This window comes from Pristiophorus japonicus, chromosome 9 (assembly GCF_044704955.1).
Source record: "Pristiophorus japonicus isolate sPriJap1 chromosome 9, sPriJap1.hap1, whole genome shotgun sequence".
NCBI classification, from domain to species: domain Eukaryota; kingdom Metazoa; phylum Chordata; class Chondrichthyes; family Pristiophoridae; genus Pristiophorus; species Pristiophorus japonicus.
In genome coordinates, this window is record NC_091985.1 from 6,944,432 (window position 1) to 6,964,998 (window position 20,567).

At 50.1% G+C, this 20,567-nt stretch overlaps 1 protein-coding gene across 1 annotated transcript in view; it reads left to right on the top strand.

Annotated features, from left to right (window-relative positions):
* LOC139272911 (L-gulonolactone oxidase-like) overlaps nucleotides 1-20,567 on the top strand; it is a 119,055-nt gene that overhangs the window by 83,423 nt on the left and 15,065 nt on the right. Inside the window, exons 8-9 of the mRNA XM_070889011.1 lie at nucleotides 13,801-13,908; nucleotides 16,839-16,915. Coding sequence (XP_070745112.1) covers nucleotides 13,801-13,908; nucleotides 16,839-16,915 — 185 coding nt within the window. The remainder of the gene's footprint in view (nucleotides 1-13,800; nucleotides 13,909-16,838; nucleotides 16,916-20,567) is intronic.

Sequence of the window (20,567 nt, forward strand, 5' to 3'; positions counted from 1 at the left end):
AACACAATACTCCAGGTGTGGCCTCATCAAGGCCCTGTACAACTGTAGTAACACCTCCCTGCCCCTGTACTCAAATCTCCTCGCTATGAAGGCCAACATGCCATTTGCTTTCTTAACCACCTGCTGTATCTGCATGCCAACCTTCAATGACTGATGTACCATGACACCCAGGTCTCATTGCACCTCCCCTTTTCCTAATCTGTCACCATTCAGATAATAGTCTGTCTCTCTGTTTTTACCACCAAAGTGGATAACCTCACATTTATCCACATTATACTTCATCTGCCATGCATTTGCCCACTCACCTAACCTATCCAAGTCACTCTGCAGCCTCACAGCATCCTCCTCACAGCTCACACTGCCACCCAACTTAGTGTCATCCACAAATTTGGAGATACTACATTTAATCACCTCGTCTAAATCATTAATGTACAGTGTAAACAGCTGGGCCCCAGCACAGAACCTTGCGGTACCCCACTAGTCACTGCCTGCCATTCTGAAAAATACCCATTTACTCCTACTCTTTGCTTCCTGTCTGACAACCAGTTCTCAATCCATGTCAGCACACTACCCCCAATCCCATGTGCTTTAACTTTGCACATTAATCTCTTGTGTGGGACCTTGTCGAAAGCCTTCTGAAAGTCCAAATATACCACATCAACTGGTTCTCCCTTGTCCACTTTACTGGAAACATCCTCAAAAAATTCCAGAAGATTTGTCAAGCATGATTTCCCTTTCACAAATCCATGCTGACTTGGACCTATCATGTCACCTCTTTCCAAATGCGCTGCTATGACATCCTTAATAATTGATTCCATCATTTTACCCACTACTGAGGTCAGGCTGACCGGTCTATAATTCACTGTTTTCTCTCTCCCTCCTTTTTTAAAAAGTGGGGTTACATTGGCTTCCCTTCACTCCATAGGAACTGATCCAGAGTCAATGGAATGTTGGAAAATGACTGTCAATGCATCCGCTATTTTCAAGGCCACCTCCTTTCGTACTCTGGGATGCAGTCCATCAGGCCCTGGGGATTTATCGGCCTTCAATCCCATCAATTTCCCCAACACAATTTCCCGACTAATAAGGATTTCCATCAGTTCCTCCTCCTTACTAGACCCTCTGACCCCTTTTATATCCGGAAGGTTGTTTGTGTCCTCCTTAGTGAATACCGAACCAAAGAACTTGTTCAATTGGTCTGCCATTTCTTTGTTCCCCATTATGACTTGCCCTGATTCTGACTGCAGGGGACCTACGTTTGTCTTTACTAACCTTTTTCTCTTTACATATCTATAGAAACTTTTGCAATCCGTCTTAATGTTCCCTGCAAGCTTCTTCTCGTACTCCATTTTCCCTGCCCTAATCAAACCCTTTGTCCTCCTCTGCTGAGTTCTAAATTTCTCCCAGTCCCCGGGTTCGCTGCTATTTCTGGCCAATTTGTATGCCACTTCCTTGGCTTTAATAATATCCCTGATTTCCCTTGATAACCACGGTTGAGCCACCTTCCCTTTTTTATTTTTACGCCAGACAGGAATGTACAATTGTTGTAGTTCATCCATGCAGTCTCTAAATGTCTGCCATTGCCCATCCACAGTCAACCCCTTAAGTATCATTCGCCAATCTATCCTAGCCAATTCACGCCTCATACCTTCAAAGTTACCCTTTTTTAAGTTCTGGACCATGGTCTCTGAATTAACTGTTTCATTCTCCATCCTAATGTAGAATTCCACCATATTATGGTCACTTTTCCCCAAGGGGCCTCACACAACGAGATTGCTAATTAATCCTCTCTCATTACACAATACCCAGTCTAAGATGGCCTCCCCCCTAGTTGGTTCCTCAACATATTGGTCTAGAAAACCATCCATTATGCACTCCAGGAAATCCTCCTCCATCGTATTGCTTCCAGTTTGGTTCGCCTAATCTCTGTGCATATTAAAGTCACCCATTATAACTGCTGCACCTTTATTGCATGCATCCCTAGTTTCCTGTTTGATGCCCTCCCCAACATCACTACTACTGTTTGGAGGCCTGTACACAACTCCCACTAACGTTTTTTGCCCTTTGGTGATCTGCAGCTCTACCCATATAGATTCCACATCATCCAAGCTAATGTCCTTCCTAACTATTGCCTTAATCTCCTCCTTAACCAGCAATGCTACCCCATCTCCTTTTCCTTTTATTCTATCCTTCCTGAATGTTGAATACCCCTGGATGTTGAGTTCCCAGCCCTGATCACCCTGGAGCCACGTCTCTGTAATCCCAATCACATCATATTTGTTAACATCTATTTGCACAGTTAATTCATCCACCTTATTGCGGATACTCCTTGCATTAAGACACAAAGCCTTCAGGCTTGTTTTTTTAACACCCTTTGTCCTTTTAGAATTTTGTTGTACAGTGGCCCTTTTTGTTCTTTGCCTTGGGTTTCTCTGCCCTCCACTTTTCCTCATCTCCTTTCTGTCTTTTGTTTTTGTCTCCTTTTTGTTTCCCTCTGTCTCCCTGCATTGGTTCCCATCCCCCTGCCATATTAGTTTAACTCCTCCCCAACAGCACTAGCAAACACTCCCCCTAGGATATTGGTTCCGGACCTGCCCAGGTGCAGACCGTCCGGTTTGTACTGGTCCCACCTCCCCCAGAACCGGTTCCAATGCCCCAGGAATTTGAATCCCTCCCTGCTGCACCACTGCTCAAGCCACGTATTCATCTGTGCTATCCTGCGATTCCTACTCTGACTAGCACGTGGCACTGGTAGCAATCCCGAGATTACTACTTTTGAGGTCCTACTTTTTAATTTAGCTCCTAGCTCCTTAAATTCGTTTCGTAGGACCTCATCCCTTTTTTTACCTATGTTGTTGGTACCAATGTGCACCACGACAACTGGTTGTTCTCCCTCGCTTTTTAGAATGTCCTGTACCCGCTCCGAGACATCCTTGACCCTTGCACCAGGGAGGCAACATACCATCCTGGAGTCTCGGTTGCGGCCGCAAAAACGCCTATCTATTCCCCTCACAATTGAATCCCCTATCACTATCGCTCTCCCACTCTATTTCCTGCCCTCCTTTGCAGCAGAGCCAGCCACGGTGCCATGAACTTGGCTGCTGCTGCCCTCCCCTGATGAGTCATCCCCCTCAACAGTACTCAAAGCGATGTATCTGTTTTGCAGGGGGATGACCGCAGGGGACCCCTGCACTACCTTCCTTGCACTGCTCTTCCTGCTGGTCTTCCATTCCCTAGCTGGTTGTGGACCCTTCACCTGCGGTAAGACCAACTCGCTACACGTGCTACTCACGTCATTCTCAGCATCGTGGATGCTCCAGAGTGAATCTACCCTCAGCTCCAATTCCGCAACGCGGTCCGTCAGGAGCTGGAGGCGGATACACTTCCCGCAGATGTAGTCGTCAGGGACACTGTCCCTGAGTTCCCACATGGTACTGGAGGAGCATATCACGTGACCGAGCTTCCCTGCCATGACTTAACCCTTAGATACACTTAAATTGGCAACAACAATGTTAAAAGTTATTGACTGATATAAAAAAGAAAGAAAAAGAAAAGCTACTCACCAATCACCAGCCAATCACTTACCCCCTTGGCTGTGACATCACCTTTTGATTTCTTTCTACTTCTTTTTTGCTTTCTCTCCCAGCTGGAGATATATTTTTGTTGCGCACTATGAAAGAGCTCCTTAAAAGTCCTCCACTGTTCCTCAATTGTGCCACCATTTAGTCTGTGTTTCCAGTCTACTTTAGCCAACTCTGCCCTCATCCCACTGTAGTCCCCTTTGTTTAAGCATAGTACGCTCGTTTCTGACACAACTTCCTCACCCTCAATATAACTGAACGCGGAGTGCTGTAATATAACTGAGTGCACAGTGCTGTAATATAACTGAGTGCTATAATGTAACTGAGCGCTGTAATATAACTGAGTGCGCAGTGTTGGAATATAACTGAGTGCTGTCGAAATCTCAACTCGCGATATACGACTCAGACACCTTCAGCTCCAGCAGATGTTCCTTTAATTTTACTTGCAGCAAGGGAAAAGTCTCACTCAGTCAAAGGCTAAGTGAAGACCTCCAAAATGAAATGGATGAGTTCTGGGCAAGAGATAATGGCTGGTAGTTTGAGTATGTTAAAAGGCGGTGGGGGTGTGGAACTGGTAATGCATGGACAATACAGGAGAGCACCATGGGCGGTACTTGTCTCAGCAGGACAGTCTCCATGCAATCTGGTGGCTATCAGTTATCAGCCGTTTCAAGCCAGGTTTAGCTGTTTATGCAAACAGACTGTCTGTTGCAGAAATTTCTAGAAGCACCAGGACTCCATTTTCTTTTGTATCAAAAAGGGTACAAAATACAGTGTGATATAGCTTAGGTAAGAATACATTTCCACATTCCCTCCTTTTGTCCTTCACAAGGACAACTTAAACCATTCTGATCTTGCACAGTCTCTCTATTTCCATTTCCACACAAGAACCTTCAGTAGTTGTTGCTACCATAAATCTAGCAGTGGTCTCGGTAGGTAACACTGTTTTTCCCAACCTGGCACAGCAACACTTAACGAAGACAAGTAAAAGATATAGGATGAAGACTATCAGCAGGAATATGATCAAACTCTGTACCACAGATCTCCCTAGGGATCCCAACCATACCAATGCCCAACCCCACAAGGTGGTACCGTCCTGGTTAACTGTCTGTTTATACTCTGTTACCTTTTTCCTAATGTATTCAGCTTGACTGCCGATTTCTCTGACTTATCCGGGATGTATGTACAGCATTCTCCACCTATTAATGCGCATGTCCCTCCTTCTTTGGCTAAGAGATAATCTAAGAGATTTTGGAGAGCCACTGTTCGAATAGCTACCATTTCATCATTCACCCCTTCGAAGGCTTGGGAAGTTGCGTTGGCGACTGATTCGACTAAATTAGCCAGTTCCTGTAACTGCCATTTGGTTGATGCTATTCTATAGGGTGGCACCATTACCTTGAATATTCCATTTAGTCATGTCAAATCCCGTTTGAATCTATGACTTCCATAGGCATCCCTTAGAGTCTTTGTTGATCTAAAAATGGGTACCACATATCCGAAGTAACAGGACCCTGTCCAGTTGGCTGGTAACCATGGGTAGGCTTTATAGCCACAGATAAAGTCAGTACAATTATAGGACGTCAGCTCCTGGTCCTTTCGTGCCAACCATACTCGAGTGGTCTCACCTTCCCACCCTTCACCTGAGGCTTTGTTGTGGACCATCGTCCAGCTAACGGTTGCTATCTTTCTCCCATCAGTGGGATTTGTTGTGGCTTGCCATTTAGTCATTTGGGAACACTTGCTGCATCCCATTTCTGGTCCTTTAGTCTCATACTCACTGGGCATATTATACCTTCAGGATTTCCTATTCTGGGAGTAATACTTAGGAAGGGTGGAAGTTATTATTATAATTTGGCTGGTACCATCCCTGGAAGGTTGTGAGTTTATACCCTGCTGATCTCCATTCTGTTTGCTCTTTCACTTCTGACACCTTGGTTAGGTTTGTCCTATTTTGCACTATCAACCATTCTATCATCTCTGATTCATTAAAGGGGACGGATCGTAGGGGAATACCCCCTTCGGAGTGGACAGGTACATGGGGACATATCCAACAACTAGACAAGTTTTTTTCTTGAGCATAGTTATGACTCAGCGCCATAAATACATTTACCTGCAGTTCCCTTCGTTTGCGTGTCTGTACCCCTGGTATTATCAATAACGCAAAGTAAAACCCTGTCAAGCCCCGCACCATCAGTCCCCATAGTCCATATCGTTCCTTAGTCAGTCTTCCTTTTGCTGTTCCTCCGGCTCCTTCTTCCCTTCCTCCTGGTCAGGTGCCCTTTTGCAATGGGATGCACGGATCCATGTTGGTCTTTCCTTTACCTTGATTGCAGTATTAGTCGCCAGCAAGACCTGGTATGGTCCTTCAAATCTTGGTTGTAGATTGCTTTTTCTTTTAAAGATTTTGATGTAGACGAATTCCCCGGGCTCCAGGTTATGACACTTCCCTTCTGCTGGCTTGAGTTGAGCTTCTTTAACTGCAAATGAAAGCTGGAAATACATTTGGTTAGTGCAATACAATAATTCAACATATTTTCTTCCATTTTGTGGATGTCCATTTGTTTTGCAGTAAATGGTGCTGTAAAAGGTAGTCGTTGGGGACGTCCCATAACTATCTCATGCGGTAACAGGCCTGTTGTTCTGTTGGTTGCAGATCACATTATCATCAAGGCTAAGGGCAGCAGTTCTAACCATTTCAGTCCAGTGTCATTATATTATTTCGCCAGCTTATTTTTAAGCATTCCATTATATCTTTCAACAAGTCCAGCAGATTGTGGATGCTAACTGCAATGAAAATGTTGGTTAATCTGTAAAACTTTACACATTTCTCTTATAACAGTTCCATGAAATGTGACCCGTTATCACTAGAAAGCTTAGCAGGGATTCCGAAGCACGGTACGATTTCCTTCAACAAACATTTAGCAACAGTAGTGGCATTGGCCTTTTTACATGGATAGGCTCCAATCCATCTAGAGAATACATCTACAATAACTAATGCATTCTTGAATCCCATACACATAGGTAATTCAATAAAATCCATTTGTAAATGTACAAAAGGCCCCACTGGATTTGGGTGGGAGGCAGATTCTACTTTTTCCGTCTTACCCGGATTCATTGTCTGACAGGTAACACAATTTTCACCAGATTCATTTTGCAATTGACGAAATACCTGGTGCATACCAAGTTGCCAAAATATAATCTGCCAATCCCCCTTTGCCCGCATGTGTGAATGTATGAACACATCGGGCAATCCATGGAAGTAAGGATCTCGGGGCCACCACACGCAGCTGTCGTGGTGAACCCATATTCCTCCTGGATTTTTATAATATTGATCCTTCGTCCAGGTCACCACCTCCTCCGTACTGGCCTGTTTCTGAGCAATTATTTTTCCTTAGTGGGAACAATGACACCTGCATCCCCCCTTTTGACAGAGCTGCTGACTTAGCTGCATTATCAGCTCTGGCGTTCCCAAGTGCCACCTCATTCGACTGGCCTGTATGTGCTTGGCATTTGATAATGGCAAGTTTCAAGGGGCATTGAATGGCTCGCAGGAGATTTTCCACTTGTTCTGCATTTTTGATGGTGGTTCCTGAAGAATTTTCCAAATTTGTCCATAGTCATGTGATACCCCAAAAGCATACCTGGAGTAGATATTAACTGTTTGTCCTTCAGCCAGAATACAGGCTCGAGTTAACGCAAACAATTCGGCTTGCTGGGCTGAAAAGGAGTCTGGAAGAGTGGCTGTTTCGACAACATTAAATTGGGTTACAATTGCATAAGCCGCTCTAGGTTGGCCCCTATCATTTTGTAAGACTGATCCGTCAACATAGTACACTAGATCAGGGTTACACATTGGTACATCTGTTAAATTGATACATGGTTTAGTCACTAGTTCGGTTACCATTTCACATGAATGGGGTTCGCCGTCTTCTTCCGTGGGGAGTAGAGTGGCTGGATTTTAATGATAAGGTTCGGATTTGATAACAGTTCTACTTCATATTTAGTGGTTCTTGCGGAGATTAGGTGTTGGGTGGCACATTTAGTAAGTAAAATCTCGACAGAGTGTGGGATATATAAAACGGTTTGATGATTTAGGGTTATTGTCTGAGCCTGTTGTACAGCGTAATAAGCTGCTGCCAATGAAGGAAGACATCCTGGTAGTCCGCGTGCCACTGGGTCTAGTTGGGCACTGAAATACGCTATCGGTCGCTGCCTATCTCCATGTAACTGAGTCATAACAGATTGTGCAAAACCCAACTTGTGATGAACAAATAAGTTGAATGTCTTAGTGTAATCTGGTAATCCCAAGGCTGGTGCTGAAGTGAGGGACGGCTTAAGATTCTGGAAAGCATTCCAGGATACTTCATTCCAAATCAACTTTTCTGGTAGTGAGGGATGGACATGTCTAACAATGGTCTAACGATCTCGGAATAGCTCATAATCCATTGCCTGCAATATCCTGACATGCCAAGGAAGTGTTTCATTTCTCTCTTGGTTATTGGTAGTGGAGCAGCGCTGATTGCTTTTATTCGGTCTTGTGTCAATTGTCTCGAATCTCTGACCAATTCGTGTCCTAGATACCGAACCTTTTCTGAGACTAATTGTAACTTCGCCTTTGACACTTTGTGTCCTTTAGAGGCCAAGGCTTTTAATAACACAAGAGAATCCGTTTCGCAGGCCAATTTGGAGGGTGAGGCGAGCAATAAGTCATCAACATACTGCACATGTGTAGAACCCACTGGTAAAATTACATCTTCTAAATCCTTCTTTAAGCATTGTGAGAATATAGTAGGGCCTGCAGGAGTCTTGTCCACGTATATTGGCGTCCTTTATACGTGAAAGCAAACAGGAATTGGGACTCTGGGTGAATGAGTATTGGGAAAAATGCTGAACACAAATCAATCACCGTGTAATACGTTGAGTTTGCCGGAATACTGGTAAGTATAGTCGCGGGATTAGGCACCACCAGATAAGTTGGGAATACAGATTCATTCACAGCTCGTAGGTCTTGGACAAATCTCCATTTGTCACTATTGGGCTTCTGAACCGGAAAAATTGGTGTGTTACACGGATTTCTAGTTGGAACTATTATTCCCTGGGTCTGCAGAGACGTAATGACTGGCTCGATACCTTGTTCTGCGGCTGGAGACAAGGGGTATTGGGGCTTCTTGGGGAGTGGGGCGGTTGAATTGATCGCTACCTTATATGGTTGCGTGGTGAGCATCTTTCCTACTTTATTAGAGTGTGTAGACCATAGTTGCTCTGGGACCTTAGCAAGAAGTTCTGCTGTACCTTATTGCAATGAGAAGCTAGTGACCGGAAGCATCTTTTCTTCTAAGATAGCATCGAAATATATTTTCCCATTCAACTTGACAGAATAGCCTCCCCCCCCCCCCCCCTTATGTTGCCCCAGAGTTCCATTAAGTGTATGCCATTCCTCTTGTACTGGGGATCCTTGCATTCTCTTAACCATTCGTCCTAAATCCTGAGGTTTATGTGTGTCTGCAACCGCAAGGGTGCAGTGTGGAACGCTCCCTTTAACCCTAAACAAGGTCTGATTGTGGGAGGATAATTCAACCCCCGCCGTTATCCCTTCAGGTCCGATAACAATTTGTTCAATCATCAATTGATGTTTCTGGTGCAGGAATGGTTGATAAAAGATTTGTGCTGTAGCGTCTGATTCAGTGTTGTCACAATACGCTGTACAGTGTAGTGTTTCGTGCCAATTTCCCAAGGTTTGAAATTTGAGGTAGTTTGTGATTAACCTTGTCACACACCAATATGAACCAACCAAATAGGATAGGGTTTTGCTTACCCTAGGGTCCAAACCTTTCCAGGCATACAATATGGGTGTTGTGGGTTGAAGTACTGGGTATGCGCCACATTTATCTATGGGGACTCGAACTTCCATACTGGCTGGAGAACAGAGGATAGTGGCATTCATTTTACATAATAGGTCACGTCCACACAGATTTACTGGAACTTCCTTAGACAGTAGGAATGAATGACTATCTTCATATTCTTCAAATTGTACACTGATAGGGTTGGAGAAAAACATTTGCAGCACGTGTCCAGATAGTCCAATCACTGAGGTTTGGTTAGTGGAAGTGGGAATCCCCTTTGTATCCTCCCTTGAAAGGACCAAATAGGTGGTGCCAGTATCCACTAGGAATGGAATATCCCTTCATTGTATTCGTATTTTTACTTCAGGTTCTCCTATGTCATTTAACGAAACGATGGGTAGCTGTTTGTTCGCAGCACTCGGGTCTGGGATTGGGCGTCATTGGTCATTATACGGGCAATTTGGTCGTTGGCCGAATTGCTTTTGATTCTGTGGTTCAAATAGATTTTGAACAGAGAAATTAGTCTGAGGTCTAGCATGTACCTGGACTTGGGTCGCGTACAGGTTGGGTTCTAGAGGGGGAGGAGGTGGTCTATTACCAGCCTGTTGAGTCCAATCATAGTTTGGTTGTTGCTGGTTTGACGGGCAATTTCTAGCCCAGTGTCCAGACTGACCACAATTGTAACAGGTGTCATATTGTCCTCGCCCTGCACCTCCTCTCCCTCTCCCCCTGAAATGTCCTCCTCTGCCTCGTCCTCTTCCTTTACCCTGTGGAGGGCAGTAGGATGGTGTCACTGGGGCGGGTGTTGTTGGATCTGCTTGTTCAATAAACACGGTGACCTTGCTTTTAGATTCTCTATTTCACTCTTGTATGTCCTTTAACATAGATACAACCTTGGATAGTGATTCCTGTTGCCATCCGAGACAAACTAGTTTAAAGGGATCTCTGAGTTCGGGTCGTAGTCTGTTTACCACGGCGCTGATCATAGGAGCTTCTACCTCCTCTATTTTCATGCCTGAACATTGGTTCATGATTTCTCGCACGCTTTCTACGTAATCCTCAACATCCTCCTCCTTTCTTTGTGTAGTTTCCATAATTTTGGACCAATTCATTTTCCTTGGGAACACCTGCTGTAAGGCTTCCCAACATCTTTCCCAGAACCCCTCTCCTGGCTTCGTGCTGGGATCTGCATTGGGAGCCTCTCGATGGGTTTTAAAATCTGTGAATTTTGTCTCGAATTTGGCAAATTTAGTGTCCTTTAACCATGCTTTTAGTAAGATTTGACCATCTAATATTCTGGGTTCATGGCACAAGATGATCACTGGTCTATGGCCTTCTCGATAATGGTTTTAGGGTCTGCCAATCCTTCCACAATTATTCTTAACTTACTTGGTGACCATGGTCGATAAATAGGAATCGGAGCCTCGTCAAGAGTGGACTGGGGAAAAATCTTACTGGGAATGTGGATGATGATGGCTCCAGGGCACTGGGCCCTTGTCCACGGGTAAGACTTCGAGTACCGCCTTCAGGGCCGTCATGGTATTGATTTCCTTGTGACAGATCTACTTCTCCTGTAGCCGTACCTGCATTGTTGGGAGCGGGTGTTACCCCGTTTCCCTGTGCTCCGGCCCGAGGATCATCTCCTCCCTGTTCCTGGAGCACCCCCCGGGGGTGGAACATACGGCAGTGGTCGATGGCTGTAGGAAGTCCAATCCTCGTCCCAATCCTCATCCTCATCTTTTTCCCAACCCTTAGGGGCACTTGGCGAGTGTGCCTTTGTCTCTTTAGCAACCATAACAGATGGATGTTTGCTATGTCTAGGGCGATTCACCCGCTCTACTCGTTCATCCACCTGCTTCCTCCCTCTAGTACACTGCTTGCTAACCCTTAGGTTCTTCTTGTGTCGTTCCTCAGCTTCCCTTTTCCAGTCTCCAAACGCCGACCAATTTACTTTCTTTTTACCTCTTCTACCTGGGTCTCTGTCTATAAGGCATTCCTCTGAAAATGTTATTCTCTCTAAATTAAATGAACCATCGGGTGGAAATGGCCTGTTTTCACCCTTAGTCCACTTTACCCATTTTTTTAGGTGGTCAATTAAAGATTGACCACAATTCTGAAGCATAAAATAGACTGGTGTGCCCTTTTGGTGGTGTTTTAACTTGCTCCGGCACCCATTCTGGATGATTAAGATTTTCCACAGTTTCTGACTCACAATCCTTTTGGCTGACCGAGTTCTCTACGCCCACTTCTCCTGGCCGTCACGTGGCCTAAAAAGGCTCTTAATTCGGGCTCAGTCTGGGTGTGTGAGAGATGTTGGCACGAACCCACCGTAGTTGATCAATCAGTTACTGTCTCGTTTCTCAATCAATCCTTGTTTTCCCGAATCACAATTCCCTAGTGACTCTTCCCGTTTCTCTAATTGCAATGTCGTACAAAGGTATTGAACACAACAGTATAACAAGGACAACTAGGACAAACAACATTCACACGAGTATACAAATCATAACCTTAAACTCTATCTAAACAAATAATCAATTCTCAGGCTGCGTTGTACGCCACTACAGACCGAGTCCTTAACTTACCCTAATAAAACTTATAAAACTTATGGTCCCATCGCACAAGGACTCTGATCCTCACAAGAATCACCTTCACTCTTATCATATAAGAACCGTCGATCGATAGTGCTCTTTTTACCTTTTCCTAATGAAAATCTCCCCGGGCTGTTTCAAGATATTTCTCGGATCAGATCCCTTCTGCCTACAAGCTGAGAAGGAAATGATTACAAAAAATAACTTTAGCTTTTAAATGTCGAGTCTCGTAGATCACAGTACCTCCCCTGTGGACAACAGATTACATATGCGATTCAACAGTGAAGAGACCTCGTGAGAAAAAGGCTCACCTTATTCTGGCCAGTGAAGCCATTCACTGAAGAGGCACTATGCCCGCATCCGTTTTACTCACAGGGTAGAGAGGAAGCGATCTCGGTGGAACCTCCAAGAAGTAACTGTCGAAATCTCAACTCGCAATATACGACTCAGACACCTTCAGCTCCGGCAGATGTTCTTTTAATTTTACTTGCAGCAAGGGGAAAGTCTCACTCAGTCAAAGGCTAAGTGAAGACCTCCAAAATGGTACAGTTTCACGAGATATTTATACAGTAAAAACACAAGTTCTGGCCTCTTCCTGTGTATTGGCTCTGTCTTGCAGTCAGTGAATACAGATAAAGAGTTAATCACCACACCCTTGTCCTGACATGGTTCCCAAATGTCTTCTTTGGTCAGGGTTATTAGTTGGCTAGTCAGCCATTACTCGATGAGTGTGTGATAATGAGCTATTACCGGCATTGCATTGTCTCAGGATTGTCCAGTTTCCTGGTCAGTTATCTTTTTGCATGAAATGGATGAGTTCTGGGCAAGAGATAATGGCTGGTAGTTTGAGTATCTTAAAAGGCGGGGGTGCAGGGGGAGTGGAACTGGTGCTGCATGGACAATACAGGAGAGCACCATGGGTGGTGCTTGTCTCAGCAGGACAGTCTCCATGCTGTCTGGTGGCTATTAATCAGCTATCAGCCGTTTCAAGCCAGGTTTAGCTGTTTATGCAAACAGACTGTCTGCTGCAGAAATTTCTCGTAGGACCAGGACTCCATTTTGTTTTATATCAAAAAGGGTACAAAATACAGTGTGATACAGTTTAGATAAGAATACATTTCCACAGAGCGCAGTGCTGTAATATAACTGAGTGCTGTAATATAACTGAGCATGGAGTGCTGTAATATAACTGAGCGTGGAGTGCTGTAATATAACTGAATGCAGAGTGCTGTAATATAACTGAGCGCGGAGTGCTGTAATACAACTGAGCACCGAGTGCCATAATATAACTGAGGGCGGAGTGCCGTAATATAACTGAGTGCGCAGTGTTGTAATATAACTGAGCGCAGAGTGCTCTAATATAACTGAGTGCGCAGTGCTGTAATATAACTGAATGCTGTAATATAACTGAGTGTGCAGTGCTATAATATAACTGATTGCGCAGTGCTGTAATATAACTGTGCGCAGAGTGCTGTAATATAACTGAGCGCGGAGTGCCGTAATATAACTGAATGCTGTAATATAACTGAGTGCGCAGTGCTGTAATATAACTGAATGCTGTAATATAACTGAGGGCGGAGTGCTGTAATATAACTGAGTGCGCAGCGCTGTAATATAACTGAATGCTGTAATATAACTGAGTGCGCAGTGCTGTAATATAACTGAGTGCGCAGTGCTGTATTATAACTGAGTGCTGTAATATAACTGAGTGCGGAGTGCTGTAATATAACTGAGTGCGGACTGCTGTAATATAACTGAGTGCCTTGCTCTGTCTTATTCCTGTAGGTGCTGAATGATTTGGACACTCACCTGAAACAGTCGGATTATTTCCGTTTCTTCTGGTTCCCTCACACCGATAAGGTCACCGTGTTCTACGCAGATCACACAGACAAGGTGCAGTGGAGGTTATTTGTGTTTTGTTCTGGATATTCTTTCGGGTTCTGTTCCTCCGGTCACTTCAGTAAGCGGCCCTCATGTCTCAGACAACCTGGAGTACTAACTGATCAGTAGCGTGACCCAGGGTCATCATAGGCAGTCCCTCCGAATCGAGGGAGACTTGCTTCCACTCTACAAGTGAGTTCTCAGGTGACTGAACCGTCCAATACAGGAATTACAGTCTGTGTCACAGGTGGGACAGACAGTGGTTGAGGGAAGGGGTGGGTGGGCCTGGTTTGCCGCACGCTCCTTCCACTGTCTGTGCTTGCTTTCTGCATGCTCTCGGCGACGAGACTCTAGGTGCTCAGCGCCCTCCCGGATGCACTTGCTCCACTTGGGGCGGTCTTTGGCCAGGGACTCCCAGGTGTCGGTGGGGATGTTGCACTTTGTCAGGGAGGCTTTGAGGGTGTCCTTGTAACGTTTCCGTCAGCTTAAGAACAACAAGGCCTCAGGTACAGATGGCACTAAAGTATGGCGGAGAAGCACGAATTCATGATCTCATCTCTCTTATCTGGAAGGAGAAGAGCATGCCTGGAGATCTCAGAGATGCCGTAATTATGACCATCTTCAAAAAAGAGGACAAGTCTGACTGCGGCAACTACAGAGGAATGTCCCTGTTGTTGGCCACAGGGACAGTCATCGCTGGAGTCCTCCTCAACCATCTTCTCTCTGTGGCTGAGGAGCTCCTCCCAATACCCAGGGTAACATCGCTGCTGGCATGTGTGAGCTGCACCCTTCATGTGAGATGGATTGAAAACTACTCAATGAAGATAAAACACAACTTCAAGCACACACTGGTTTATTTTATATAGATTACAGGGATGAACAGGATACAGTTTTCACAGTGAGATCCTGCCATTTCCTGCAGTCCACATTGCATGAAAAATACCACAGAAGCAACCCTACTGAAAGCTCACGGTCCTGCTAGATATTTATTCCTAAACTATCTGCTCCTGTTGTCCACTTGCCAAGATTTGTTTCCTAGACAGACAGCGAGAGAGTTCGCCCCGGAATAATTCTGAGATTAGGAGTTTGGCTCATTGTGGTGAACTGAGTTACCCTCGACTGCAGTGTTGGAGGTGTCAGGGTTCCTGCTCCTGATGTCACCCCCCCCCAACCCCAGTCACCCTCCCCCCCCAAGTCGCCCCCCCCAACCCCAGTCGCACCCCCCCAGTCACCCCCCAGTCACTCCTCCCCCCAAGTCGCCCCCCCCAACCCCAGTCACCCCCCCGAGTCACCCCCCAGTCACTCCTCCCCCCAGTCACCCACCCCAGTCGCGACCCCCAGTAGCCCCCCCCCCCAGTCGCCACCCCCCCGCAGTCACCTCCAGTCATGCTCCAGTCGCCCTCCATCTCAGTCGTCAATCCCCCATCCCAGTCGCACTACCCCCTTCGCCCACCCCCAGTCACCTCCGTTGTCCCCCCCAGTCGCTCCCCCCGCCCACAGTCACCCCTCCCCCAGTCACCGCCCCCCCGCCCCCCGCAGTTCCCCCCCCCCCCCCGCACCACTCCCAGCGCTGGAGATGCACAAGTGTGGGCATCAGGTTAGGAGAGACAGGGGCGTGATGTGATGCCCCTTGTCGCTGAGCAGCCAGCTCACGCTCATTGACGAGGCTCATACACAATTTGACGCACAGAAGGGACGGGCCATGTGGATGGAAGCCAACAGCAGCTTGAGCGGAGTGTAGCACCCCGCTGGACCCGGGTACGGCGCAGTGTTACTGGGCTCAGCAAACCCAGACGAGCCCAGGCACAGTGTATCCGAGGGACGGAGCAGGTCTGTCCCCCCCTCTACAGCAAATGGAACAGTCAGAGTGGGCATGCTATGCCGGGGGCCGGTGTTAATCCCCGGTGTGACGGAGGATGTGACGGGGGAGGGTGTGACGGGGGAGGGTGTGACGGGGAGGGTGTGACGGGGGAGGGTGTGACGGGGAGGGTGTGATGGGGAGGATGTGATGGAGGGTGTGACAGGGGGGGGTGTGACGGGGGGGGGGGGGTGACGGGGGCGGGTGTGACAGAGGGTGTGACCGGGGGTGTGACGGGGGATGTGAATAGGGGCGGTGTGATGGGGGAGGGTGTGACGGGGAGGGTGTGACGGGGGGGTGTGACGGGTGGGTGTGACGGGGAGGGTGTGACGGGGGGGTGTGACGGGGAGGGTGTGACGGGGGGGTGTGACGGGTGGGTGTGACGGGGAGGGTGTGACGGGGAGGGTGTGACGGGGGGGTGTGACGGGTGGGTGTGACGGGGAGGGTGTGACGGGGGGGTGTGACGGGGAGGGTGTGACGGGGGGGTGTGATGGGGGAGGGTGTGACGGGGAGGGTGTGGCGGTGAGGATATGACGGGGGGGTGTGACGGAGGGCGGTGTGACGAGGGAGGGTGTGACGGGGGGGTGTGACGGGGAGGGTGTGACGGGGAGGGTGTGACGGGGAGGGTGTGACGGGGAGGATATGACGGGGGGGTGTGACGGAGAGGGTGTGACGGAGGGCGGTGTGACGAGGGAGGGTGTGACGGGGGGGTGTGACAGGGAAGGTGTGACGGGGAGGGTGTGACGGGGAGGGTGTGACGGGGAATGTGTGACGGGGAGGGTGTGACGGGGAGGATATGACGGGGGGGTGTGACGGAGAGGGTGTGACGGAGGGCGGTGTGACGAGGGAGGGTGTGACGGGGGGGTGTGACAGGGAAGGTGTGACGGGGAGGGTGTGACGGGGAGGGTGTGACGGGGAATGTGTGACGGGGAGGGTGTGACGGGGAGGATATGACGGGGGGGTGTGACGGAGAGGGTGTGACGAGGGAGGGTGTGACGGGGGGGTGTGACGGGGGGGTGTGACGGGGGCGGTGTGACGTGGGGGTGTGGTGGGGGTTGGTATGACGGTGTTTTATGTGTTACAGCCGGCAAAAGCCGCTTCCAGCTGGCTGTGGGACTACGCCATTGGCTACTACCTACTGGAGCTCCTACTGTGGATCAGGTCGGTTAGACGCATCGCTAGGTCAAATGTCACTGAACCTTCCTCACCCCCAAACCCACCGGGCAGGTGCCCAGGTCAAAGGTCACTGACCGCTCCTCACCCCCAAACCCACCGGGTAGGTGCCCAGGTCAAATGTCACTGAACCTTCCTCACCCCCAAACCCACCGGGCAGGTGCCCAGGTCAAAGGTCACTGACCCCTCCTCACTTTGCCAAACCCCCAATCCAGGCAGCCTCTGTGGAGAGGACTGAGGAGTTCATGTAAAGGAGATTTTCCTTTGTCATCTCCAGACTCGACTATTCCAACGCCTCCTGGCCGGCCTCCCAACCTTTGTAAACTTGGGCCTATCCAAAGCTCTGCTGCCCACAGCCTAACCCACACCACGCCCCGCTCACCCATCATCCCTGAGCCACACATGTGCTGCATGGTTCAGTCGCCCGCACAGTCCCTTAAAGGGGCCGCATAGTCCGACAAATATAGAGGGAACATTGATTGGCTCCCGGTTAAGCAACGCCTCAAATTTAAAATTCTCATCCTTATTTTCAAATCCCTCGCCCCCTCCCTATCTCTGTAATCTCCTCCAGCCCCACAACCCCCCGAGATATCAGAGCTCCTCTAAGTCTGTCCTCTTGAGCATCTCTGATTATAATCGCTCCACCATCGGTGGCCGTGCCTTCTGTTGCCTGGCCCCAAGTTTGGAACTCCCTCCCTAAACCTCTCCGCCTCTCTTTGAAGACACCGCTTAAAACACACCTCCATGAGCTTTTGGCAAACTGCCCTAATATCTACTTATGTGGCAATTTTTGTCGGATAACACTCCTATGGAGCACCTTGGGACATTTTACTATGTTAAATGCACTGTCGAAATACAAGTTGTTGTTGATCCAGATCAAAGTTCAGAGGTGGAAGGTCAGTTTTAAGGCTCACCAAGTCACCTTGTTGAGTTGGGTGCTGGAAGGGTCTGTATAGGATGTAAATATCCTGGGAATAGCCCTGTGTGGTATCACAGTGCAAATGTACGATGCTATGAGGAAATGTTGGATAGGCTGGGGTTGGAACAGAGGAGGCTGAGGGGAGACCTGAATAATGTGTATAACTTTATGAGGGGCCTGGATAGAGTGGATAGGAAAGACCTATTTCCCTTGGCAGAGGGGTCAACAACCAGAGGGCATAGATTTAATGTAATGAGTAGAAGGTGTAGAGGGAAGTTGAGGGGAAATTCCTTCATCCAGAGGGTGATGGGGGCCGGAGGGGGTGGGGGTCTGGAACTCATTGCCTGAACAGAGGCAGAAACCCTCACCACATTTAAAAAGTACTTGGATGTGCTCTTGAAGTGCTGTAACCTGCAGGGCTACGGACCAAGAGCTGGAAAGTGGGATTAGGCTGGATAGCCTCTTGGTCGGTCGGCACAGACACGATTGGCCGAACAGCGTCCTTCCTGGCTGTAAATTTCTATCATTCTATGCAGAGGGACGACGAGGCCATTCAAAATTGGGAAGGCACTGCCCTCTGGTGGAGCATTCCAGTGCTACACACGGCGACATAACTTCCAAAATCCAGCTGGTTTGGCCAATCCAGAATGGAGACAATACAGGAACTCACACACCCCCTCCCCACACACCCCCTCCCCACACACCCCCTCCCCACACCCTATCCCCACACCACCCCCACACACCCCACACAACCCCTCCCCACACCCCCCTCCCCAAACCTCCCCCACACACCCCACACACACCCTCCCCACACACCCCCTTCCCACACACCCCTCCTCACACACACCCCCCCACACCTCCCCCACACACCCCACACAACCCCTCCCCATACACCCCTCCCCATACACCCCTCCCCACACACCCCCACACACCCCCTCCACACACACCCCTCCCCACACACCCCTCCCCACACACCCCCACACACCCCCTCCCCACACACCCCCTCCTCACACACCCCCCCCACACCTCCCCCACACACCCCTCCCCACACACCCCCACACAACCCCTCCCCACACCCCCCTCCCCACACCTCCCCCACACACCCCACACAACCCCTCCCCATACACCCCTCCCCATACACCCCTCCCCACACACCCCCACACACCCCCTCCACACACACCCCTCCCCACACACCCCTCCCCACACACCCCCTCCCCACACACACCCACACACCCCCTCCCCACACACCCCCTCCTCACACACCCCCCCCACACCTCCCCCACACACCCCTCCCCACACACCCCCACACACCCCCTCCCCACACACCCCCACACACCCCCTCCCCACGCACCCCCACACACCCCCTCCCCACACATGCCCATCCCCACACACCCCTCGTCACACACCACCCCCCACCCCCCTCCCCACACACCCCCTCCCCACACACCCCTCCCCATACACCCCCACACCCCCCTCCCCACACATCCCCTCCCCACACACCCCCACACACCCCCTCCCCACACACCCCTCCCCATACAACCCCACACCCCCCTCCCCACACATCCCCTCCCCACACATCTCTCCTCATACACCCCTCCACACCCCCCTCCCCACACCCCCCTCCCCACACACCCCCCCCACACTCCCCTCCCCACACCCCCCCTCCCCACACACCACCCTCCCACACATCCCCCCAACACCCTCCTCCCCACACACCCGCTCCCCACACACCCCTCCTCACACACCCCCCTCCCCACACACCCCCTCCTCACACACCACCCTCCCCACACACCCCCCCACACCCCCCTCCCCACACACCACCCTCCTCACACACCCCCCCCCACACCCCCTCCCCACACACCACCCTCCCCACACCCCCCTCCCCACACACCCCCCCACACCCCCCTCCCCACACACCCCCCCCCCCCACACCCCCTCCCACACACCCCCTCCTCACACACTCCCCCCACACCCCTCTCCCCACACACCCCCCCCACACTCCCCTCCCCACACACCCCCTCCCCACACACCCCTCCTCACACACCCCCCCCCACACCCCCTCCCCACACACCCCCTCCTCACACACTCCCCCCACACCCTCCTCCCCACACACCCGCTCCCCACACACCCCTCCTCACACACCCCCCTTCCCACACACCCGTCCTCACACACCCCCCCCACACCCCCCTCCCCACACACCCCCTCCCCACACACCCCCTCCCCACACACCCCTCCTCACACACCCCCTCCCCACACACCCCTCCTCACACACCCCTCTCCCCACACATCCCTCTCCACACACGCCCCCCCCACACCCCCCTCCCCACACACCCCCCCCCACACCCCCCTCCCCGCACACCCCCTCCCCACACACCCCTCCTCACACACCCCCTCCACACACACTCCCCTCCCCGCACACCCCCCTCTCCACACACCCCTCCCCACACACCCCCCCCACACCCCCCTCCCCACACACCCCCTCCCCACACACCCCCCCCACACCCCCCTCTCCACACACCCCTCCCCACACACCCCCTCCCCACACACCCCCACACACCCCCTCCCCACACACCCCCTCCTCACACCCCCCCCCCACACCTCCCCCACACACCCCTCCCCACACACCCCCACACACCCCCTCCCCACACACCCCCTCCCCACACACCCCCACACACCCCCTCCCCACACATCCCCCCCACACACCCCCTCCCCACACACCCT